This window comes from Hippocampus zosterae, chromosome 7, assembly GCF_025434085.1.
Source record: "Hippocampus zosterae strain Florida chromosome 7, ASM2543408v3, whole genome shotgun sequence".
Lineage (NCBI taxonomy): Eukaryota > Metazoa > Chordata > Actinopteri > Syngnathiformes > Syngnathidae > Hippocampus > Hippocampus zosterae.
This window is the reverse complement of record NC_067457.1, coordinates 9378881-9404521: the sequence shown is the minus strand read 5'-3', so window position 1 is coordinate 9404521 and position 25641 is coordinate 9378881. Positions and strand designations below refer to the sequence as shown.

Here is a 25641-nt window from a genome sequence, read left to right as displayed (position 1 = left end):
CTTCATACATATATGTATATATATATATTTGCCGCTTGGGGCAAAAAAATGAGCACATAACACCATCCAGTGTGGGTCCTTGGACAAGATCCTTCACGCTAATGCCTACCTCATACAATGATGAGAGACAATAAAACGAATGACATGCCGGCTCAGACGTCGCCCGGCCAAACAAGGTCTGCGTCAGGTGCTGGGGAACCTGAGCACCTTGATGAAAAATGGGCTACTGGAACAAAGCGGAGATGGGCGAGATGCGATAACATGGCTTCCAACATCCACAAACGGCAACTGCTGTCACAACTTGAGATTGATGAGGTACAACGCAGGTTCCATGGTGAAGGGCCCCAGGCTGCCAGATCAGAGGAGGAGGTCATACAAGAGATTGGGAGGCAAGCCCCAATGAATGCAGATGATGAGATTGGGTGGCCAGCCCCAATGAATGAAATGCTGAGCGAGGCAGCAACTGACCTGAAAGCTAAGATCATGGCGAGAATGAAAGCTGGGTAACCTAGAAACCGATTACAAAGGCTATGTGAAGTACCATCTGAAAGTCTCATAGAAAGTGTGAATGCAGCACTGAGGGTGATCCCTACCGTAACGATCACGGAAACCAATGAGCTGATATACGCTTCAGCATCAGTGATCCTGGAGACTCTGGGCTATAAGAGCAACCATGGAAACCATGAGATACGTTACCCACCATGGAAAAGACGGCTGGAAGCTAAGATCAAGGCGGCCCGGAAAGATGTGAGTCATGTGAGTTGACGGAGGCCCAGAGAGGTGTGATGAAAAGGCCGATACCCGAGAGGTACATCCAGATGACCATACCTGAAGCACTCGAAACTGCCAAACAAAGGCTCCAAGCCTTGTCCAGTCGCCTAAAGCGGTACACGAAAGAGAATGAGGCCAGACGAATAAACAGGCTGTTCGCAACACAACCTGCGAAAGTGTACGCTCAGTGGCAGAGTCCTAACAACAGAGCTGACCCACCAAGACTGGAAACTGAAAGGTACTGGAAAGGAATATGGGAGAAGGAGGTTGCACAGAACAGCAGTGCACAATGGCTGGTGACCCTGAGAGAGGAGCACAGCAACCTCCCTGAACAGAACCCAGTTACCATAACAGTGGCAGACATACAGGAAAGAGTCTCAGATATGAAGAACTGGACAGCACCAGGCCCGGACATGGTCCACACCTACTGGCTAAAGAAACTCACAGCACTCCATGAGCGCCTAGCAGTACAAATGAACCAGCTGCTGCGGGATGGGACTCACCCAGAATGGCTAACCGAAGGGCGAACGATCCTGACTTGTTTGGCCGGGCGATGTCTGAGCCGGCATGTCATTCGTTTTATTGTCTCTCATCATTGTATGAGGTAGGCATTAGCGTGAAGGATCTTGCCCAAGGACCCACACTGGATGGTGTTATGTGCTCATTTTTGCCCCAAGCGGGATTCGAACCACCGTCTCCCGTATGCCAAACCGATGCCTTATCAACTGAGCTATCCAGCCGCTATATATATATATATATATATAAGAAGCAAAATGCAAATATTGTCGAAATATATTATCCCAAACATTCATTCATTCATTCATCTTCCGAGCCGCTTGATCCCCACTAGGGTCGCGGGGGGCGCTGGAGCCTATCCCAGCTGTCTCCGGGCAGTAGGCGGGGGACACCCTGAATCGGTTGCCAGCCAATCGCAGGGCACACAGAAACGAACAAGCATCCACGCTCACACTCAGACCTAGGGACAATTTAGAGTGTTCAATCAGCCTGCTACGCATGTTTTTGGAATGAGGGAGGAAACCGGAGCACCCGGAGAAAACCCACGCAGGCCCGGGGAGAACGTGCAAACTCCACACAGGGAGGCCGGAGCTGGAATCGATCCCGGTACCTCTGCACTGTGAAGCCGACGTGCTAACCACTGGACTACCGGGCCGCCCTGTTATCCCAAACATATTTATCGAAATATATTACATGCTATCAATTTCAAACTGGTTAACTTGGTCAGAACTGTTAGGTTTCAGTAACAATGAATAATTGACTTCAGTAGGGGCTAAAGGGCAACCCGACATCACCAAAATCCGCAGGATTGGATTCCAACCACCAAACACAAACACATGCACCACGACTGCAGTTATATGAAGCACACAACTTTGGTCTTCTGCCATGGTAACCCATTCAAATAATGTGTTTAGAGCAAACATTTTTATTTACATTTGGAGTTATGTTATTATTTGATAGATAACCTAGCATTATACACTGCTCTAAAGTGAAACATGAATGTTTCTGCATTCTTTAAATTTCCCTCCCTATCCTTGATTTAACAATGATTGATCACAGGAAATTATTTAATTCAGAGACAGAGTTAAAAATAAAAAAATAAAAATGAAACACATTGTTAGAGTATGTCATTATTTTATCACATTTAATTAAAGTAGTTTCAGTTTTGTATTCAGGTTTGCACTCTGAACGTGTTCCCCAAAATGATATGTGGCAATGCAGAATACCGTGGCTTCTTTTTTACTCAGAACTAATAACGATCTTGGAGGTGGTTCGAAAGTGCCGGTTGTCTGGGGCTGAGCGGGGCCGTTTTGTCACTGTCAACTGATTATTTCCCAGTGATGCAGCAAAAAAACTTTGCCGCACACCTTCATTTCCTGGTTTTAGTCGAGCCATACGCCAATGTACAATTAAAATACCGGTAAGCTGTTTGTTGACTGGCACTGACTGAAGGGTCTGTGCATGTGCATGCTAACAGTCGGTTCATCTTGACCTAAACTATCAAGTCAGGCTGATGCATCAAGGGGCTGTTTTTTTTTTCATTAAACACTTGCCCAGTATGATTATGGCGCGCCACTCGTCCGTGGAAAAAGGGACGAGGGAAAGAAATTCAACAAATTAGCCCCCCATCCCCCACCGACCCGGAGGTGCCGTTACAGGGCCCCTGTAACATATAAAGAGGGAAATTTTGACCTTGTCCTTCACTTACAGCCATACTACCCTGAGAACGGCCGATCTCGGAAGCTAAGCAGGGTTGGGCCTGGTTAGTACTTGGATGGGAGACCGCCTGGGAATACCAGGTGCTTGTAAGCTTTTGCACCCACCTCCAATTCACGACACCAATAAACGCCCCTTTCCTATTAATTATCGCTTTCATTTCTCATTCAACTTTCACTTCTGCTACGGTTTGAAATCGTTTCCGTAACATTGATCTGACTGAGCAACGTCTTGTTGTAATACTATTATTTTCCGAAAGAGGGAGCCCTCTGCACGAAAATCGATCATGATCGCACTTGCATAGGAAGCAGCCTGGGATTTCCGCCTGCTGGATGCTTTCGCACCTCCACTGGAAAAGCCAACTTTCACAACAGACATCAAGTACTGCTGAGAGCTCAAAACGCCAAGAGTGCGCGCCCCTCGTCCGTGGAAAAGGGATGAGGGAAAGAAATGCAGCAAATTAGCCCCCCATCCCCCACCGACCCGAAGGTGCCGTTACAGGGCCCCTGTAACCTATAAAGAGGGAATTTTTGACGCCGTCCTTCGCTTACGGCCATACTACCCTGAGAACGCCCGATCTCGTCCGATCTCGGAAGCTAAGCAGGGTCGGGCCTGGTTAGTACTTGGATGGGAGACCGCCTGGGAATACCAGGTGCTGTAAGCTTTTGCACACGACACCAATAAACGCCCCTTTCCTATTAATTATCGCTTTCATTTCTCATTCAACTTTCACTTCTGCTACGGTTTGAAATCGCTTCCGTAACATTGATCTGACTGATCAACGTATTGTTGTAATACCATTATTTTCCAAAAGAGGGAGCCCTCTGCACGAAAATCGATCATGATCGCACTTGCATAGGAAGCAGCCTGGGATTTCCGCCTGCTGGATGCTTTCGCACCTCCACTGGAAAAGCCAACTTTCAGAACAGACATCAAGTACTGCTGAGAGCTCAAAACGCCAAGAGTGCGCGCCCCTCGTCCGTGGAAAAGGGATGAGGGAAAGAAATGCAACAAATTAGCCCCCCCATCCCCCACCGACCCGAAGGTGCCGTTACAGGGCCCCTGTAACCTATAAAGAGGGAATTTTTGACGCCGTCCTTCGCTTACGGCCATACTACCCTGAGAACGCCCGATCTCGTCCGATCTCGGAAGCTAAGCAGGGTCGGGCCTGGTTAGTACTTGGATGGGAGACCGCCTGGGAATACCAGGTGCTGTAAGCTTTTGCACACCATCCATCCATCCATCCATCCATCTTCTACCGCTTATCCGGGGCCGGGTCGCGGGGGCAACAGCTCCAGCAGGGAAGCCCAGACTTCCCTCTCCCTAGCTACTTCTTCCAGCTCTCCCCGGGGGATCCCGAGGCGTTCCCAGGCCAGCTGGGTGACATAGTCTCTCCAGCGTGTCCTGGGTCTTCCTCGGGGTCTCCTCCCGGTGGGACATGCCCGGAACACCTCACCAGGGAGGCGTTCAGGAGGCATCCGAAGCAGATGCCCAAGCCACCTCATCTGGCTCCTCTCGATGTGGAGGAGAAGCGGCTCGACTCGGAGCCCCTCCCGGATGACCGAGCTTCTCACCTTATCTCTAAGGGAGAGCCCGGACACCCTGCGGAGAAAACTCATTTCGGCCGCTTGTATCCGGGATCTCGTTCTTTCGGTCACGACCCATAGCTCGTGACCATAGATGAGGGTTGGAACGTAGATCGACCGGTAAATTGAGAGCTTCGCCCTTTGGCTCAGCTCCTTCTTCACCACGACAGACCGATACAACGTCCGCATCACAGCAGACGCTGCACCGATCCGCCTGTCGATCTCTCGCTCCCTCCTGCCCTCACTCGTGAACAAGACCCCAAGATACTTAAACTCCTCCACTTGGGGCAAGATCTCCCCCCGACCTGGAGGGGGCGCTCCACCCTTCTCCGACTGAGGACCATGGTTTCAGATTTGGAGGTGCTGATTTTCATCCCAACCGCTTCACACTCGGCTGCGAAACGCTCCAGTGAGAGTTGGAGAGCCCTGTTTGAAGGAGCCAACAGCACCACATCATCTGCAAAAAGCAGGGATGCAATACTGAGGCCACCAAAACGGACCCCCTCAACGCTTCGGCTGCGCCTAGAGATTCTGTCCATGAAGGTTATGAACAGAATCGGTGACAAAGGGCAGCCTTGGCGGAGTCCTGCCCTCACTGGAAACGATTCCGACTTACTGCCGGCAATGCGGACCAAACTCTGACATCGGTGGTATAGTGAGCGAACAGCCCGTATCAGGGGGTTCGGTACTCCATACCCACGAAGCACCCCCCACAGAACTCCCCGAGGGACACGGTCAAACGCCTTCTCCAAGTCCACAAAACACATGTAGACTGGTTGGGCGAATTCCCACATACCCTCGAGAACCCTGCTAAGGGTGTAGAGCTGGTCCACTGTTCCACGGCCGGGACGAAAACCACACTGCTCCTCCTCAATCTGAGGCTCGACTTCCTGACGGACCCTCCTCTCCAGCACCCCTGAATAGACCTTACCAGGGAGGCTGAGGAGTGTGATCCCTCTGTAGTTGGAACACACCCTCCGGTCCCCCTTTTTAAAAAGAGGGACTACCACCCCGGTCTGCCAATCCAGAGGCACTCTCCCCGTTGACCACGCGATGTTGCAGAGGCGTGTCAACCAGGACAGCCCCACAACATCCAGAACCTTGAGGAACTCTGGGCGGATCTCATCCACCCCTGGGGCCTTGCCACCGAGGAGCTTTTTAACCACATCGGTGACTTCAACCACAGAGATAGGAGAGCCCACCTCAGAGTCCCCAGGCTCTGCTTCCTCCAAGGAAGGCATGTTGGTGGAGTTGAGGAGGTCTTCGAAGTACTCTGCCCACCGGTTCACAACGTCCCGAGTCGAAGTCAGCAGCGCCCCATCCCCACTGTACACAGTGTTCGTAGTGCACTGCTTCCCCCTCCTGAGACGTCGGATGGTGGACCAGAATTTCCTCAAAGCCGTCCGGAAGTCGGCTTCCATGGCCTCACCGAACTCTTCCCATGCTCGGGTTTTTGCCTCGGCGACCACCGAAGCTGCGTTCCGCTTGGCCAGTCGGTACCCGTCAGCTGCCTCTGGGGTCCCACAGGCCATAAAGGCTCGATAGGACTCCTTCTTCAGCTTGACGGCATCCCTTACTGCTGGTGTCCACCAGCGAGTACGAGGGTTGCCGCCACGACAGGCACCAACCACCTTACGGCCACAACTCAGATTGGCCGCCTCAACAATAGAGGCACGGAACATGGTCCACTCGGACTCAATGTCCCCCGTCTCCCCCGGAACATGGGAAAAGCTCTGTCGGAGGTGGGAGTTGAAACTCCTTCTGACAGGGGATTCCGCCAGACGCTCCCAACAAACCCTCACAATACGTTTGGGTCTGCCAGGACGGACCGGCATCTTCCCCCACCATCGGAGCCTACTCACCACCAGGTGGTGATCAGTTGACAGCTCCGCCCCTCTCTTCACCCGAGTGTCCAGAACATGCGGCCGCAAATCCGATGACACGACCACAAGGTCGATCATCGAACTACGGCCTAGGGTGTCCTGTTGCCAAGTGCACACGTGGACACCCTTATGTTTGAACAAGGTGTTCGTTATGGACAGTCCGTGACGAGCACAGAAGTCCAATAACAAAACACCACTCGAGTTCTGATCGGGGGGGCCGTTCCTCCCAATCACGCCCCTCCAGGTCTCACTGTCATTGCCCACGTGAGCATTGAAGTCCCCCAGTAGAACAAGGGAGTCCCCAGCAGGAGTACTCTCCAGCACACCCTCCAAGGACTCCAAAAAGGGTGGGTATGCTGAGCTGCTGTTTGGTGCATATGCACAAACAACAGTCAGGACCCGTCCCCCCACCCGCAGGCGGAGGGATGCAACCCTCTCGTCCACCGGTGTGAACCCCAATGTACAGGCACTGAGCCGGGGGGCAATGAGTATGCCCACACCTGCTCTGCGCCTCTCACCGTGAGCAACTCCAGAGTGAAAGAGAGTCCAACCCCTCTCGAGAGGACTGGTACCAGAACCTAGGCTGTGTGTGGAGGCAAGTCCGACTATATCCAGTCGGAACTTCTCTGCCTCACACACCAGTTCGGGCTCCTTCCCTGCCAGAGAGGTGACATTCCATGTCCCAAGAGCTAGCTTCTGCAGCCGAGGATCGGACCGCCAGGGTCCCCGCCTTTGGCTGCCGCCCAGCTCGCATTGCACCCGACCCCTTTGACCCCTCCCACGGGTGGTGAGACCATGAGAAGGGGGACCCACGTTGCCTCTTCGGGCTGAGCCCGGCCGGGCCCCATGGGTGTAGGCCCGGCCACCAGGCGCTCGCCAACGAGCCCCACCTCCAGGCCTGGCTCCAGAGGGGGGCCCCGGTGACCCGCGTCCGGGCAAGGGAAACTGGATACCATCGATTTTATTTGTCATTAAGGGGCTTTGTGAGCCGTGCTTTGTCTGGTCCCTCACCTAGGACCTGTTTGCCATGGGTGACCCTGCCAGGGGCATAAAGCCCCAGACAACTTAGCTCCTAGGATCATTGGGACACACAAACCCCTCCACCACGGTAAGGTGACGGCTCACGGAGAGGGCTTTTGCACACGACACCAATAAACGCCCCTTTGCTATTAATTATCGCTTTCATTTCTCATTCAACTTTCACTTCTGCTACGGTTTGAAATCGCTTCTGTAACATTGATCTGACTGATCAACGTATTGTTGTAATACTATTATTTTCCAAAAGAGGGAGCCCTCTGCACGAAAATCGATCATGATCGCACTTGCATAGGAAGCAGCCTGGGATTCCCGCCTGCTGGATGCTTTCGCACCTCCACTGGAAAAGCCAACTTTCAGAACAGACATCAAGTACTGCTGAGAGCTCAAAACGCCAAGAGTGCGCGCCCCTCGTCCGTGGAAAAGGGATGAGGGAAAGAAATGCAACAAATTAGCCATCCATCCCCCACCGACCCGAAGGTGCCGTTACAGGGCCCCTGTAACCTATAAAGAGGGAATTTTTGACGCCGTCCTTCGCTTACGGCCATACTACCCTGAGAACGCCCAATCTCGTCCGATCTCGGAAGCTAAGCAGGGTCGGGCCTGGTTAGTACTTGGATGGGAGACCGCCTGGGAATACCAGGTGCTGTAAGCTTTTGCACACGACACCAATAAACGCCCCTTTCCTATTAATTATCGCTTTCATTTCTCATTCAACTTTCACTTCTGCTACGGTTTGAAATCGCTTCTGTAACATTGATCTGACTGATCAACGTCTTGTTGTAATACTATTATTTTCCAAAAGAGGGAGCCCTCTGCACGAAAATCGATCATGATCGCACTTGCATAGGAAGCAGCCTAGGATTTCAGACTGCTGGATGCTTTCGCACCTCCACTGGAAAAGCCAACTTTCAGAACAGACATCAAGCACTGCTGAGAGCTCAAAACGCCAAGAGTGCGCGCCCCTCGTCCGTGGAAAAGGGATGAGGGAAAGAAATGCAACAAATTAGCCCCCCACCGACCCGGAAGTGCCGTTACAGGGGCCCTGTAACCTATAAAGAGGGAAATTTTGACCCCGTCCTTCGCTTACGGCCATACTACCCTGAGAACGCCCGATCACGGAAGCTTTTCCTGTTTTTCTTCTCCAATCACATGTAAGCAACCTAAGAATATTTCAGGACGTATTAAACAGAGTATAATTAAGGTAACTAACATAAAAGAATATAATGCATGAATATAAAATGATAATAATTAACAATTTAACAAAAGCTTACATTCTTCCCTCTCCCACCAGAGAAATGTCCTCATTTCTACTTTGAACACGTAACATAGAAGCCAGGTTACAACAAACTAACATTGCACGAGGAGGGGGGGGGGGGGGGGGGGCGTTTGTGTAAAACAAAAGCCCATCAGAAACATACAATCACATCAGAACAAAGTCTTTGAAACGCGAAGGAAGTTTAACTTGGCGGTGGCCTGGGCGTGAAGAGGAACCGGTGTTTGAACCCAGTGCTGCAGGCAGAACGGTAGGCCTCTGGTCCACAGATGAGGGAACAGGTAAGTCTGTATCAGTCGTCCGAGGCCTTTCCAATGGGGCCAGACAAGGTGATAAAGGGCCAGGCAGGCATCTCTTCCGGGTCACTGAAGACCTGGAGGGCTGGAAAGGTAGAGCACCTGATAACGCTGATAGGGCCAGGGGTGGATGAGGTGTGTGACCCACAGGTGCTGATGAAGTACCCAAAGGTACGGTCTTTACATCAGGGTAATAAGGACGCAATCGGTTGTAGTGGAGTGTTTGGACTTTATCAGGTGGATCCAAAAGATACTTGATCTTGTACGTCACGCCAGATTCCTCTTCCGTCGATCCAAGAAACTCCAGAACCACAAAAGGTCCCCTCCAGTGTGGAGACAGCTTTTGATGTGAAGTTGTAGGGTCACTCAACCACACATAATCCCCTGGGGTGTAAGGAGTGTGATGGACAAGTCGGTCATAGTGATGTTTCTGTCGCACGTGAGCTTGATCGCTGTTCACAGTAGCAGACCTGAAGGCAGATTGTAGCTTTCGGGTCAGTTGTACTGCATAGTCAGCTGAAGTGCCAGGCGTGGAGTTTGGAAACGGCACATCAGGAGGGAACAGGGCATTAACAGGCATCCGTGCCTCTCGACCATGGGTCAGGAAAAAGGGGGTGTATCCTGTAGAGGAGTGAGGGCTGGTGTTATAGGCCAAGGCCACCTGATTGAGGCAGTCGTCCCACTCTCCAGACTGCTGGAGAAGAGTCTTAGCTAATTGGTCGATGAGTGTCCGGTTAAATTGTTCCACCATACCGTCACATTGTGGATGATATGGGCTGGTCCTTGTCTTCTTCACTCAGAGTAGACAACAAAGATGTTTGACAAGGTCCGACTCGAACTGCCGTCCTTGGTCCGTGTGAAGACTCTCCGGGATTCCATGCTCTCTGATGAAGTTCTCAAAAATGCATCTGGCCACAGTTGTTGACCTTTGATCTGGAATGGCGTAGAGGTTGACATATTTAGAAAAATAATCTTGAACTACCAACACATACCGGTTGCCATGGCTGGTGACTGGTAATTCCAAGATGTCAGCTGCCACTTTCTGGAATGGTGAGGTTGCTGTCACTGTCTTCATGGGTGCTCTCTGATGTGGGACAGGATTGCGTCGAGCATCACACGGCACACACTTCTTGCACCACTGATAAATATCCCGAGACATGAATGGCCAGTAGCACAATACCTGAGCATGTTGCAGAACCTTCTCCGCTGACAAATGGCCTGCCACCAGATTACCATGGAGCAGCTTGAAGACGTCTTCCTGCAACTCTTGAGGTATGATAACCTGATAGACTGCTGACTTGGATGTTCGGTTATGAACTTTCCTACAGAGCAGCTCGTTGTGAAAGGTGAGCCTTCCGTATTCACGCCAGAGTGACTTCTCTGCAGCGGGTCTGTTTTTCATCCTCCAGAGTGGGGGTTTGTAGCCTTTGGTCTTCCATCTGATGACCTCCGCCAGGATCGGGTCCTGCTGTTGCTTCTCCTGCAGCTCCAATCCACTGGTGGAAAGCTGGAAAGTCGATGAGGGGCATCCTTCGGACTGGTTTGGGACCGGCTCATGGGGTATTGGTTCTGGTTCCGGCTGAAGATCGGCGGTGCACACATAGCTGGGTTTTGTGACGACATGAAAAGGTAGCGGGACGACAGAAGGGTTTCCAGTGGTGGCAGGCGGACTTGTCACCTCTGGCCGCCTCGATAATGAGTCTGCATTCTGATGCCGATATCCTTCTCTGTGGATCACAGTCCACTCAAATGGATCTAATTCCAGGGCCCAACGTGCACGCCGACCAGTCCTGTCGCTGTCGATGGGGATTCTTCTCAGGCCCAAGAGGGGTTTGTGATCTGTAATGATGACAAAAGTTTGCTTGTAGAGATAATGCCGAAAATGTCTGACAGACCAGACGATCGCCCACAGCTCTCTGTCATATGTCGACCATTTCCTCTCTGCCTTGGTGAGGACATGGCTGGCATAGGCAACGACCACTTCCCTCTCCTCACGCTTCTGAGCTAACACTGCCCCAATGGCAGAGCAGGAGGCATCTGTGTATAGCTGAAACGGCTGGGCAAAGTTTGGGAAGGCCATTACAGGAGGACGTGACAGAGCTTGTTTCAAATAAGCGAATGCTTCTTCACAAGCTAGTGTCCACAGGAAGGGTGTATTCTTCTCTGTCAGTCCATGCAACGGTACTGCATGATGTGCAAAATTCTTAATGAACTTTCTGTAATAGGAACAAAGTCCGAGAAAGGCTCTCACTTCAGTTGGAGTGTGAGGAGTGGGCCAATCTTTCACACTTTGTACGTTCTTGGGGTCCGGCTTTACACCGTCCTTTGAGACGATGTGCCCAAGGAAGAGTACATTGTCCTTGGCAAGGTAGCATTTGGCAGGGTTTAACTTCAAGCCGCTACACTGGAATCTGCAGAAGACTTCCTCCAAGTGCTGGAGATGTTCTTCAAAGGATTGGCTAAAGATCAAGACATCATCCAAATAGACTAGGCATGTCTGCCATGGGAGGCCACGGAGAACCATCTCCATCAGCCTTTGAAACGTCGCTGGGGCGTTGGTCAATCCCATTGGCATCACTTTGAAGTGATAGAGTCCACTCCCTGTCGTGAAAGCGGTCTTCTCGCGATCCTCCTCTTTCATTTCCACCTGCCAGTATCCGTGCTGGAGGTCCATGGTGGAAAACCAAGCGGAACCTGAGAGCGCATCCAAGGCATCGTCCACTCTTGGCAGAGGATGTGAATCTTTGATGGTTACAGCGTTAAGTTTTCTATAATCTAAACAGAAACGCCAAGATCCATTCTTCTTGCGGACCAGAACGACAGGCGCGGCCCAAGGACTGTAGCTCTCTTCGATGACGTCTGCTTTCAGAAGCTTGTCGACTTGGAGCTGGATTTCCTGTCGCTGGTCTGGTGTCACCTGGTACGCTCTCTGCTTGATTGGTGATGCATCACCTGTGCGAATGCGATGCTTGATGATACCTGTTCTACCTTGGTCGTCTTGGTGTTTGCTGAACACGACGGAGTACTTAGACAGTAAGGCTTTCAGTGACTGAGCTTGGGTTGGAGTCAGACAGGTTTCATCTATCTCAACAGGAGGAGCAGTCATGTCAGAAACATGCGAAGCAGCACAGCGTGACTCTTCTACAGCTACAGTGTCAATAGATTAGATGGAATGAAACTCACCAAGGTGTTGACCGACATGCAGCTCGATGTTTTCTTCGGTCGTGTTTAGAACACGAACAAGAGTCATTCCATTCTGTACTTCGCTGAGAGTATGGGCCACGACAACTTCAGACGAAGGGTTGGGTATTAGGACTCCAACATAGTCGGTTGGTACTGGAGATGCGGCCGTCGCACCCGCAACACATGCTGTGATGATGGTTTCACTCCGAGCAGGAATACAGGCACGTGACATCACGGAGACGTTGCAGCAGGCAGCTACTAAGTGGTTCTTAGGGAGTAGAGGGAGATTCATGTCCCAGAGTATCAGTTGGCCTTTGCTGACATCTAGCAGGGCATGGTGCTGATTTAGGAAGTCCCATCCTAAGATCACAGAATGATGAGCTCCTCTGATGACCTGAAAGTCGTGCTGCAATAGTTCCCTTCCTAAGCGGATGCCTAATGACAAAATCCCCAATGTGTCCAAGCATTGACCATTGACAGAGCGAGCCAAAGTGAAGGATGTCTTCATTGGGCGCTTCTTCAGTGCTGGATGTGATACTCTGAAATCCTCACTGATGATAGAAATTGTGGACCCAGTGTCAAGGAGAGCAGCTACTTCAATGCCTTCCACAATGGAAAGGATGTTGGGGGACACAGTTTCAGAGTGAATATACTTCTTATTGTCTTGATTGTCAGTTTCCAGGTTGTCGGCAGGGGGCGCTAATTCACAAGCTGAGGTCTGCCCTCAACATCAGCTATTGGGCGTTTCCCTGTTGCGTTGATCGGGAAGTGCCGGATGGCACTCGCCTATCAGGAGACTGGAAGTGAACACTGCGTCTGGTTGATAGGTCTCCTTCCCTCTCCCTCCGAGACGGCGAGCTGTAGTGCTTCCTGTATGGCCGATCGGACTTGGACTGGTAGTCACCGCAGTCACCTTGCGATGTACTATCCGCAGAATCATTGCGCCTGGCATCCCCCTGAGAGTCCCAGTTGCGTCTGCCTGGGGAATGCCGTTGCTGGCGTTCATGCACAGAGGGGCCCCAGTCAGGTCCGCGTGGAGAATGGTGGCGATGCCGTACACCATCAGAGATCCAGTCATGTCTGCTGCGCCGGAACTCAGGAGAGTTTGGACGGTGTCTGCGATAGAACTCCGGATTTCGACCGTAGCCCCTGTCAGGTGAGTAGCAGTTTCTGGACTGGAGTGGACCACCATGGCCGGATAGAGAACGGCGGTGTGCACCACCGAGGGGATCACCAGACGCAGAAGATCGATTGGCCCAGTGGTCAAAGCGCTGGCCGCAGTAGGTGTCCCTCTCCTGTAGCTGGTGGACGTCACTCTGCACGCCACTCACTTTAACTGTCAGTCGTTCCATTGCTTCTAGAAGCTTAATAGAAGCAGTATCAGAACATGTCACTGACACCTGGTCCATAGTCCGCATAGGTGGGTATGAAGCATGAAGGTTCAGTGCCGCACGTGCTCTCACATCGGCCAGCAACAACGAGGGCCTCGTCAAGGTCACCCGCTCCCATCTCGTGGATCTTTGCTTGCAGGGCAGGATCCAATCCAGCCACGAAGCGGCGAAACTTCTCCCCTTCCTGTGCTACGCGGCCGTAGTCAGGGAAGGCCTCCATAACGAGGCGGGTGACGTCAGCACTGTACACTTCCAAGCTCTCACCAGGCTTGCGGGGTCGGGCATTTATATGGGTTTGGAAAAATGGCAGGGACAGGCTAGGACCAAAAACATCCTGGAGCCTCTTCTTGACAGCCTTGTAGTCCTCCTTGACTGCGGGGGAAAGGCTATCCCAGTACAGAAATGCAGCCTCAGCTAATTTTGTCGGTAAAACTGAAGCCAGTACAGATGAAATTTCAGCGGCTGGTCGGTTATACATGGCTTGCATCGACACCTCAAAACGCCGAGACCAGCTAGTAAAAGACACGGTCCCATCACCTTTAAAAGCTGGTGGTAAATCAATGTTGAGGCGGCCCAGCTGAGTAATATTCGCAGCAGCCATAGAAGCAGCAGTGGAATGAGCCACTTCAGGGGGTTGACTAACGGAAGCCTCAGTATCGTACATAGCAAGCTCAAAACTATGACTAATGATGGAAACAATGGCCAAGAAGAAGGTAGGGAAAAAAAATCCAAATTGCATGAAGCCTCAAAGTCTCATCCAAATTAGCGATTAGCAGCAGCCATTCGGTAGAGCGCAAAATCCATGTGGCTAGCAGTACGACAATTAGCACGAAAAAATCGTAGCATAAAAAGAGTCAAGGAGCCACACAAAACATACCAACACCGCTGCCACCAATGTAAGTTGAGGGGTTCGCAGGTTTTGAATGGATTGCTCCACGTTTAGAATGGGCAAAAGGAGAGGACGACTTCGTTTGAACACAGCTCTTTTTCTCTTTTTTTTTTCTCTGCTCAACCGCTCCCCGCTAACGCTCTAACCAACACTCCCCCTTCCGGTAACGACCCGCCTTCCTGTTTTTCTTCTCCAATCACATGTAAGCAACCTAAGAATATTTCAGGACGTATTAAACAGAGTATAATTAAGGTAACTATCATAAAAGAATATAATGCATGAATATAAAATGATAATAATTAACAATTTAACAAAAGCTTACATTATTATAGGGCGGTCCAGTGGTTAGCACGTCGGCTTCACAGTGCAGAGGTACCGGGTTCGATTCCAGCTCCGGCCTCCCTGTGTGGAGTTTGCATGTTCTCCCCGGGCCTGCGTGGGTTTTCTCCGGGTGCTCCGGTTTCCTCCCACATTCCAAAAAAATATGCATGGCAGGCTGATTGAACACTCTAAATTGTTCCTAGGTGTGAGTGTGAGCGTGGATGGTTGTTCGTCTATGTGTGCCCTGCGATTGGCTGGCAACCGATTCAGGGTGTCCCCCGCCTACTGCCCGGAGACGGCTGGGATGGGCTCCAGCACCCCCCGCGACCCTAGTGAGGATCAAGCGGTACGGAAGATGAATGAATTATTATTATATTATATAATTGTATAATATAACATAAGTTTACAGTCTTATTTGTTTGTACCTTGAACAGGAATTGACCACAAGCACATGTGATGTTCACATAATAATGTTGACTATTTGTTTTTGGTGAAGATTATGTATTATGGAAAAATTGACCATACCATGTAACTTACTTTTAGCACGAGACAGTGTGTCGTGTGTTGTTCAGCTTGGCCTCTGGCACATTTGACTTTTCTATTTTACCACCGCCTAAATAAGGTTAATGGTCGAGGTCATGGTTCAAGTAAACCAGGCCAAGAAGACATCCAAGTCTGTTTAAATGTGTTGATTTTAATTCACATAAAGCAGTAAGCATAAATTAGATTTTTTATTGATGAAAAATGCCATGAAAATAGAGTTTCATAGGTTGATCTGAAATATGTTTATGCAAATCAATTATGCACATTTCAAATGGCTTTTTATTCTTAAAGGTGGCAAGAGATAAGGACAAAAACACTGTTTTATATATCATGGTGGTCTAGTAACTGACGCAAATGTTTGTATGATTTTAAAAGTGTTTGCCCACCTTTATTTTTAAGCGTTCATTTGAATTTGGTTTACGTTCATAACGTGTTGCCGTAATGCAGAGTCCAGTGAAAAAACACTGAAGGCGTTCTGATTTCTTATTTTTATAGATGGTTTCTTGAGTTCCTTTTTATTTATTTATTGAACAGATTATGGACATCAGTTCAATATTCTTATTGTACAGATAGCGTGAAATGACTTGGAACTGTTAATGTAATAGAACGTCGCCCTCTTGTGACTGAATCAGGGTATTGTTTTAATACAACAACGGGACGGAAACACGACGAGTATTCGGCGTTGGGGAGGGTGAAAGCTAGCTACAACCGCGGGGAATGCCTTTTAAACATTGGACCTTTAAACTGTAAGCGGCTATTGAGACAGGACTAAGACATATCACCGAAGCCTTCCGGAGACGTACGGCGTAAGCAAAACCCCACAAACGACCGCGACCCACCAGAACAAGCCGTGTTCCATTGTGTTTTAAAATGGAAGTGTAGGAGCGGAAGTAGTAGCATTTGGGAGTTTGTTGGGGCTAACGACGGTTTGTTGTTGTCTGCGTTTAGCTGAAAGCACTTTGTAAATGTAAATTTCGAAGTGAAATGTTTTAAGTTTGAAGACCGCCCTGGGTTTCAAAAAAACAAAAACAACACGAAAACCAAACCATTTGGTTGGTATTATTAGCAGCCGCTTTGTTTATTTCCAGAAATAAAACACTGGTTATCGTGCATGTACTTTCGAAATAAGAGGGTTTTGTTTGATTTTGTAGTTCAAATAAACGCCCGTTTCGAGGAAAGGAGATGCGCAACGCTGTCCTTGCACACACAAAGGGATATAGTCATCTTGAATTATGGCAAAGAAGGATGCAGAAGAGGTACCCAGTTCTTCTGGCATTAACAGTGGGGCTAGTTTGAGTATTACTGCCAGCAGAGGATTGCACGGCCTCGGATGCTTCCCTTCCCCAGCCGCCGCTCGTAGACTGCAGTCCCTCCGAAATCGGGATTTGACACTAGGGGGTGCCCTGAAGAAAACAAAGGTACAGTATCTCGTCAGATACAACGTCATCTGTATAACTGTGGTTTAAAATGGGAAGAAGCTTTAAAATATGCACGCAAGCTAAAAACAACGTCCCGATCCGCGAGTAATTTATGCCTGTAGAGTAACGCTGCAAGAGGTAAAGCACTGCTTTTGTCTAAATTAAGCTCCCCCCATTCACTTCCACATATCGTAGTGCCAAAGCGATATGCAAAAATGTCTTCGTGACATATGTAATGTGTTTTTAAACAGTTACAATTCAGGGGTTTTAATGTTGTAAAAAATTTCACTTCACCCTATTTTTTAAGACCCCCATTGAAATTGGCCTTTTTTTAGGGGGTAGTCCCGTCTCACTGACCCAGGACAGAACCACCGGGCTGCTATTGTCTACTTGTGCGGCCGCACTGAATTTGAAAAGTGATCAAATAGTCAACGCATCAATTCTATTTTCACTAATAGAGGCAGAACTTCATCACCACACACATTCAAATCCCGCTGGGCGCCAGGTGAGTTATGAAGGCTGATAATGCTATTCGCGAATGTGGAGACGCTATTAGATAATTCTAATGTGTGTATCCAGCAACACTATACTTAGAATAGTGTTTCAGCTTGTTCACATACATTTTCCGGAAATACAGTAGCCCACTCACAAAAATGTCGTTGCACAATTTCACACTTGATAGCTCTGTATGGACTCCAGAGATCTAGTTGCGTTAGAACTTCCAAGTCACAGTCGTCAGGTGCTCGAAAATCCTAGGCAAGATTTTATTTGAACAAATACTGTCATCTCTGCCATATTTCATACAGTTGTTTCATGTAACATTTTTTTCTGTTCTCCTCAGAAAACCTTTGAGCCTAACATCAATGCTGTGAGGAAGAGCAAAGATGAGTAAGTTGGATTGTAGCAGAGTCCTTTATATGGGTGGTCGAGTGGTTAGCGCATTGACATCACAATGCAGAGGTTGTGGGTTCGATACCGGCTCCAAATTGTTTGGAATTTGAAATTTCTCCCCGTTCCTGTGTGGGTTTTCTTCGGTTTCCTCCTACCTTCCAAAAACATGCATGGCAGCTTCATGGGACACTCTAAATTGTCCCTAGGTGTGAGCAGGAGTGTGGGGTTATTCATCTCTGTGTGCCCTCTGATTGGCTGGCCACCTGTTCAGGGTGTCCCCCGCCTACTGCCTGAAGACAGCTAGGAAAGGCTCCAGCACCCCCCACAACCCTTGTGAGGATAAAGTGGGTCAGAAAATGGATGGATGGATTTTCTGTAACACTGGTCAGAAGCAAATTGGAATCAAAGATGGCTTCATGTAGCGCTATACATATTTTTGACGTCGATTAAAAGAAAGAAAGAAAAAAAAGTCTCTACTTTGTTCCGAGCACCTCAGTTTCTTGAGAAATGTTTATTTTTTTGTTTTTAAGTTTGGCCGATAAAAGCTCGGGCAATAACGGTTTTTACCATGCATTCTAATTGAAAGCTGTGATTTTTTAGAAACAAAATTCAACCTGTTTCTGAACCGAACCCAAAAATCAATATAATTAAATTGGACTAAATATATTACTATCTTTCATTCATCTTCCGAGCCGCTTGATCCTCACTAGGGTCGCGGGGGGTGCTGGAGCCTATCCCAACTGTCTTCGGGCAGTAGGCGGGGGACACCCTGAATCGGTTGCCAGCCAATCGCAGGGCACACAGAAACAAACAACCATTCGCACTCACACTCACACCTAGGGACAATTTAGAGTGTTCAATCAGCCTGCCACGCATGTTTTTGGAATGTGGGAGGAAACCGGAGCACCTAGAGAAAACCCACGCAGGCCCGGGGAGAACATGCAAACTCCACACAGACGGGCCGGAGCTGGAATCGAACCCGGCACCTCTGCACTGTGAAGCCGACGTGCTAACCACTGGGCTACCGGGCCGCCATATTACTATCTTATCTGTATATATTAAGTGAATTTATTGTTGCTTTATTATTATTATGATTATTACTATTATGAAAACCTGATGTGCAAGCGGAAAAAAAACGAGGAAGGATTCGGAATTGGCACCAAAAACTGATGTAGACATTTACTTGCATCTCCGAAAGAAAAAAAAAATCTAAAAAGTTGTTGACGAATATAAATTGCATTTATCCACCTCAAATACTTTTGATTACAGATTAAAGGAAGAGGCTCAAGTGATGCCAAAAAGGGAGCGGAAACAGCGGGATAATAGAAGAGGAGAAAACAGAGGCAGGAGGAAAGAGAAGCCGCAGATTATCCAGTGTCACTCCATCTTTGAACAGGGCCCTGCCGACACGCCGCGGAAAACAGGTTCATGTCGATGATATTTTGTGCAACATTGCGTCTTCGCTTACACCTCAGACATTTTCAATCTCGCAGGCTGGGTTGCTGCTGCGGGAGTTTGTGATGCCACCGCAATTCCTAATTGTAAAACTGTAAAAAAAGAGCCGCAGGACTTCAACGATGAAGATGAGCTACTCAGAAAACTGCAGAGAGATGATGTGAGTGACCATTTTCATTCCGCGTCATAGAAGTCTTTGTTAATCCAACAAAAGAGAAAATCAATTTCTCTACCTCACTTATCAACATTGTTTATTTATTTATTTATTCGAAATCATTGTCTGTCTGTACATCCGGCAGTTCATAAGTGACCCGAGTTTGAGGAATGATGCCAAGCTGAAACCTATCCGGTTACCTTTGTGTCAGACAAGCACAACCTGTAAGAGAACCAACTGCTATGCAAACACCTTACAGTGGCATGCCCATGACCTCATTTTCCTCTGCTCTTGGCTCGCGTTGTTTTTAAAGCAAGCCAAGAGAAGCCTCTTCTTCTCGCATCGCCATCCAGTGGACCTCAGCTTAAAACAGGCCATAACAGAGACCAGCCATCTTTAGTGGAGATCCTGCAGTGTCTCTGCCTGTCCGGCAAGGAGGAACTCTTCTTCATACAGTTACCCGACTGTATGCCTGTAAGAGAACAAAAAGCAGACCCCAGTCCTGGACCGAGATTTGAGAAAGTTACCAAGGACAAGAAGCCTCTGCATGGGAAAACACAAGTTGCGCCAACAGTGGGTATTTCACAAATTATTTGTGACACATGTAAGGTTCATGCACAAAAAAAATAAAGACCGAATTGACACACCCACCCGCTAAAGTGGCTCACTGACCCATTTTGGGTGGGTGTTTTTCTTGAAATTGGCTATTCACGTTGCCAAACTTTTAGAAAAGACAGACTGGGACTGGGTGACGGGAAATCTTTTCCTTCCGCTTTGTGTCACTTCAGAAGTATGTTTTGCCGAAAGCACACTTGAGCCTCCGTGGGCGTAGCCCAGAAATGATTAAAAAAAACACGTAAATGAAACACCTAAGGCAATGGCATGGCAAAAAAACGTGTTGGGCTGCAATACATCATTAAATTTAGATGTCAAGTAGGGGCTACAAAATATCATCCTGAAGGCCACAAATGCCCCCACCTCAGTACATGATTTTGAGACCATTCCACTGTCAAAAGTGCAAGAGACTGGGAGAATTTTACAACGACAAGCAGTCAATAGCCTGATACCTTGCATTTGAAATACTTTATAATTCAGGCCAGTCCTTGTCTTAATTCCTCAGTAACAGCAAAAATTGGCATAAAATTGAAGTCCACTGAAATGTATCTGTGGGGGGTGTTGTTGTTTAACGCATTATATATATATATATATATATATATATATATATATATATATATATATATTAGAGCTGTCAAACGATTAAAATATTTAATCTAATTAAAAATGCAACTGTCATAATGAACTCAAATGAACTAAAAAATTAATCGTGATTACTCACACATTTTTTATCGTTTCTGAATTTCCTTTTACATTTTTGTCCTATTTTTTTCCCCATTTTAATGCTCTCATCAACTTGGAATCATGAATCAGTTTTCTATGTGCCAAATGCAAATATTTACTGAAATAGCAATTTCAATTTTTAATTTTACATGAATATTTTCCACTTGGAGCAGTTGTTCACACATAATCTCTCACACAATATAACTGTCCATCAACACCAGTGGAAAAAATATTTTGTCACACAACAGCTGCTTTAACAGCTTTTTTAATGAAATCAAAACAGAGCAATATAACATTATAAAGTGCACATCTAAGGTAAACTAGTACTCAGCCTATAGTGGATTTAAACCATGGTTGCATACTTCGTTTTTCTCAAGTTTGCTTTGAACACGGCAGTCTGTTTCTGTATGTTTGTTGGAGAATAACGAGACCCCGGACACCAGTGTCCGGGGTCTCGGACACTGGTGCAAGCACTTGCCCCGTGCTGCTGGGGCAAACCATTCTGAAAGAGGGGGGTTTCACTCCCCCTAACACAGTCAGGCTATGTTGATTATGTTGGTCCTTCTTGCGCGCAAGTCTCTCTACGGTTTTTGTGTCTACCTCATTTCGGATGACTACACTTGGTTCGATGACAACACTGGTGACGTTTTATTTTCGCTAGTCACTTCTCTGTGTTGTCCACTGTCAGACAAACACAGAGAAGCTCCACCCGCTCTATTTATATGGACGCAGAACACTGTAACCTTCCACACAAAATAGTTCCAAACAAGTAACAATCGTGTCAGTGGCATACATCGTATACCTGAATGATACACAGAGAGAGAACAGGTAACTTTGGTCTTGTCAGTGGAGCAATCTGGCAACTTTTTAAAAGTAAATTTTCCATTCATAAACTCTTTAAGTATCCGTTTTCGGTGTCTCCCGCTGCCATGGCTGGTAAAACAGACATGGGCTTGGACTTCTGCAGCGCGCTTGTTGTTTTGTTTCTGGTGTATTTATAGAGCAACGTAACATCCGCTTGTGACGTGTGCCGCGTTAATCTCGCAAGCAAATTTTTAATCCCGTTAAAATTTATTTAAATTAATGCCAATAAAAACGCGCTAAACTGACAGCTCTAATATGTATATATATCTATATATATATGGGGGGGTTGTTTTACACATTATATATATTTTTTAATTAATCGTCCGATTAATAGGTAATCAATGTTTTTTTCTGCCAAATAATCGACACATAATTGACGTGAATGACGAAATGCATTTGTGGGGGGTGTTGTTGTTTTATGCATTATGTGTATATATATATATATGTATGTTTTATTTTATTTTTTTTCAATTAATTGTCTGATTAATCGGTTAGCATGTGAAAATTGGCATATGATTGATGTCCACTGAAATGCATTTGTGGGAGGTGTTGTTGTTTTATGCATTATATATTTTTTTAATTGTCCGATTAATCGGTAACCTGTTGTTTTGTTTTTTTCCAAAAATTGGCCTTGGCCTAAAAAAAAACATCTCTATCAGTCAGGTCCTGGTATACAGCATATAATATTTTGTACTCCTCATCCATGAATTGCTGTGTCAGTCCTTGCTTCTTTCCAGGAGTCCCCTTCAGTGAAGTGCTCACCTGTTCTGTCCGAATTCCCCGAGGGATTTCTGGGAAAGCTCCGAATACGAAAATCTGGAAAGGTGGAGATGAAGCTGGGTGATATTGTCATGGACATCACTGATGGAACTGCTTTGTCATTCCTCCAGGTAAATAAAAAGGGGTATTAAGGTGATCATGTTTGGTTTTCAATGACACTGTCGGAGTGGTACAAAATAATAGACATGATGGACTTCAAAAAAATGAAATAATTTGTGGTTTGCTGTTTTCAGCAACTGGTGTCCGTGAATCTGACCGACGGTAAGACCGGCGACATGATGGTGTTAGGGAACATCAAACATAAACTGGTTTTATCTCCAAATTTCCAAACATTATTGGAGGAATCAACCCAACAGCAACAAGGATGCTGATCACCTCATCAGCAGATGAGATCACAGACTGCATGACCGAAGTGTATTTTTGTAGTTTTGGATTCATCTTTTTGGCAGCCTGCAGTGCTTACCTTCAATAATCAATGTTGCAACATTAAAAAAATGTGGAAAATGTATTATATGTTGAAAATTGTATAAAGATGTTGAATCAGTCTCAAGTGTTTAAAACTGTTCACTTTTGTATCAAGTGTATTTATTAGAATCTTAATAGTACCATATTTTCTCTTTCATCTATAACTGCTTCAGACAACAAAGTGTATGCAGAAAAGTGGTGAAGATTGCACGACTGTGTCCTTTGTGTTGTGTTGTGTTATTTTGACTTCAAAATTGCGCCGCGAGAGTGGCTGCCTTTCCAGCAGCTCCTATATTTTGTTGTTCTACTTCTTCCTTTCATAACTTTGCTGCTGTGAATTGGGACTTTCTCCATTGCGAGACTAACAAGCTTTTTTCTTTCTTCTTGCTTATTTTCCGCACTATAAGGCGCACCTAAAAGCATTCAATTTTCCCAAAAGACGACAGTGTGCCCTACAATCCGATGTGCCTTATACATGGTGTCACAGTCTCTTTATATTCAGCATTGAGTTTTGTATCAAACGTATTTATCAGAATATTTATAGTACCGTATTTTCCGCACTATGAGGGGCACCTAAAAGCATTACATTTTCCCAAAAGCCGACAGTGCGCCCTATAATCCGATGCACCTTATATAAGGTGAAAGTCTCTTTATATTCTACATTGAGTTGTCCCCGTTAGTGTTCCTCTGCCATTTCGTGGTGATTATTAGCAGGAACCAATTGTAACCGAAAAGGGTTCTGCCCGTAGCACTCCCACAGCCACTATTGTTGCTTCTATTCTATGCGCCTGATAATGCGGTACGCCCTATATAATGAAAACAGTTTCGAAATAGGCCATTTATTGAAGCTGCGTCTTCTAAATCGAAACGCTTTATCGTGCAGAAAATACGGTAATTGTTGGAAATAGTACAAATGAGAATATTAATTTGTCTAGCTGTGAGCTGTTTTTCCACTCCACTAGTTTTTATTGATGAAGTTTTTACCATGGTATCGTTTTTCAGGATTGGTATTGAAGTCAAAATGCCAATGCTTTTTTTTTTTTTGCTCATTTAAATGTTCAACCGTTAATGTGTTTATGTGGAGTCACATGCGACGGTTTTAAAATATTGACTCCAAACATTCTTAAACTGGCAGGGGGGCCGGGGGGTTCTGTGCTGCAGAGGATTTATTTAAAGATGCTCGCTGTACATCATTTCTCAAATACTGTCCAGTACTCCTTTTTAGTGCATATTCCGCAGTGGTTTCTGTCTTGATATTACATTTTTCAGATGTCTTTTGTATTTCACTACCTTTGCAGGTAGGTTTTGTACAGATGGTAGTTTTGATTTGTGATAAAAAAACATTGTAATGGTGGTACAGAACTCTTCCCAGAAACGCAAAATGTTTTTTTTTTTTGGTCTGCAACAACAAGCTGAAAACCTGGAGTGACCGTGTCACTCCAGGGCAAGAACAACCAGTTGCAACAATATTGCTACAACAAACATGGATTTGTAAATTATTCTATGATTGTCTTTTGATGGGCACTTTGTAAATACTGTTTATAATTTTCATTCCAGATTTTTTTTTCAGTGCTACTTTAACGGTTCTTATCCTGATTTGAATTGTTCTCATTTTTTTTCCTCATGCGTTGTGTCAGGGCATTGACATTACAACATCAAGTGTATGTAAATGTTTATTCAATACACAATACAAAAGGTCAAATCCTAAGAGTATGGTCTTAATGACGGTGACTTAACGTTATTGAAGACTCAAAACACCACCACCCCCCCAAAAAAACTAGAAAACCCTAAAAGACAAATTTCATGAAATGTTGAACATCACTTTTCATCTTTTGGATAAAAGAGAATTAAGGAAAATATAAGCAACAAGCATGTTTTTTTATGGGGGGTGTTGTGTTCCCGCATGATCAGCGTTAAGAGAGACATTTGATCATGAAAACATTTCTGTCACATCTGCACGAGCTTATGTCACATAAAAACAAGTTCAGAGCAATGATACCGACTTCAGTCAAGTTGCAATTCTTGCACACACTCCCAGTCTACCGAGTTAGGAAAATACCGTCAAGTAAGGCCGAACTAGCTGCACCGCATGCCGTATACATCAAAAATAGGAAAATATTCCAAAACCTGGGTGGCCCGGTAGTCCAGTGGTTAGCACGTCGGCTTTACAGTGCAGAGGTACCGGGTTCGATTTCAGCTCCGGCCTCCCTGTGTGGAGTTTGCATGTTCTCCCCGGGCCTGCGTGGGTTTTCCCCGGGTGCTCCGGTTTCTTCCCACATTCCAAAAACATGCGTGGCAGGCTGATTGAACACTCTAAATTGTCCCTAGGTGTGAGTGTGAGTGCGAATGGTTGTTCGTTTCTGTGTGCCCTGCGATTGGCTGGCAACCGATTCAGGGTGTCCCCCGCCTACTGCCCGAAGACAGCTGGGATAGGCTCCAGCACCACCCACGACCCCAGTGAGGATCAAGCGGCTCGGAAGATGAATGAATGAATGAATTCCAAAACCTCCAATCCCATACATTATTCTTTTTAATAACATTAGTTTTATTTCAAGACTCCATCCGCTTTATCCTCACAAGTCAATGCTCCGTGCTGGAGCCTATCTTAGCTGTCTTCGGGCAGTAGGCGGGGGACACCCTGAACCGGTTGCCAGCCAATCACAGGGCACACAGATGAACTACCACCCGCGCTCACACTCACACCTCGGGACAATTTAGTGTTCAATCAGCCTGCCATGCATGTTTTCAGAATGTGGGAAGAAACCGGAGTACCCAGAGAAAACCCACGCAGGCACAGGGAAAACATGCAAACTCCACACAGGGAGGCCGGAGCTGGAATCAAACCCGGTAAATCTGCTCTGTGAGGACGA

The 25641-nt window shown here is 47.0% G+C and overlaps 1 protein-coding gene, 3 non-coding genes and 1 pseudogene across 6 annotated transcripts; all 5 read left to right on the top strand.

The window, feature by feature from the left end:
* The first annotated feature begins 2989 nt into the window (after window positions 1–2989).
* Window positions 2990–3099, top strand: LOC127605119 (uncharacterized; annotated as a pseudogene).
* A 449-nt stretch (window positions 3100–3548) lies between these two features.
* LOC127605195 (5S ribosomal RNA) lies at window positions 3549–3667 on the top strand. Its single transcript, XR_007963525.1, has one exon. It is a non-coding gene; the product is annotated as a 5S ribosomal RNA (ribosomal RNA).
* A 437-nt stretch (window positions 3668–4104) lies between these two features.
* On the top strand, window positions 4105–4223 carry LOC127605105 (5S ribosomal RNA). Its single transcript, XR_007963454.1, has one exon. It is a non-coding gene; the product is annotated as a 5S ribosomal RNA (ribosomal RNA).
* A 3820-nt stretch (window positions 4224–8043) lies between these two features.
* LOC127605155 (5S ribosomal RNA) lies at window positions 8044–8162 on the top strand. The gene has a single exon (XR_007963490.1). It is a non-coding gene; the product is annotated as a 5S ribosomal RNA (ribosomal RNA).
* A 7882-nt stretch (window positions 8163–16044) lies between these two features.
* zgc:171971 (uncharacterized protein LOC569690 homolog) lies at window positions 16045–24556 on the top strand. 3 transcript variants are annotated; one of them, XM_052071222.1, is made up of 9 exons: window positions 16045–16212; window positions 16558–16824; window positions 17666–17712; window positions 18985–19139; window positions 19209–19330; window positions 19470–19548; window positions 19638–19897; window positions 22264–22416; window positions 22540–24556. In XM_052071222.1, exons 2-9 carry the CDS (start codon window positions 16639–16641, stop codon window positions 22675–22677), a joined length of 1140 nt encoding a protein of 379 aa, XP_051927182.1. In that variant the 5' UTR covers window positions 16045–16212; window positions 16558–16638; the 3' UTR covers window positions 22678–24556. The 3 variants fall into 3 exon arrangements, with proteins under 3 accessions (XP_051927182.1, XP_051927181.1, XP_051927183.1); XM_052071221.1 differs by having other exon boundaries at window positions 16045–16824; XM_052071223.1 differs by having other exon boundaries at window positions 16045–16824; window positions 19638–19901; window positions 22540–22688.
* The last annotated feature ends 1085 nt before the right edge of the window (window positions 24557–25641 follow it).

Bases quoted from the DNA above. Each gene is read 5' to 3' on its own strand.
- zgc:171971 (XM_052071222.1), top strand. From the start codon at position 16,639: ATGGCAAAGAAGGATGCAGAAGAGGTACCCAGTTCTTCTGGCATTAAC. The intron at 17,713-18,984 runs GTAAGTTGGATT...TTTTGATTACAG, and splicing joins GTGAGGAAGAGCAAAGATGA to ATTAAAGGAAGAGGCTCAAG. The intron at 19,331-19,469 runs GTGAGTGACCAT...TACATCCGGCAG, and splicing joins GAAAACTGCAGAGAGATGAT to TTCATAAGTGACCCGAGTTT.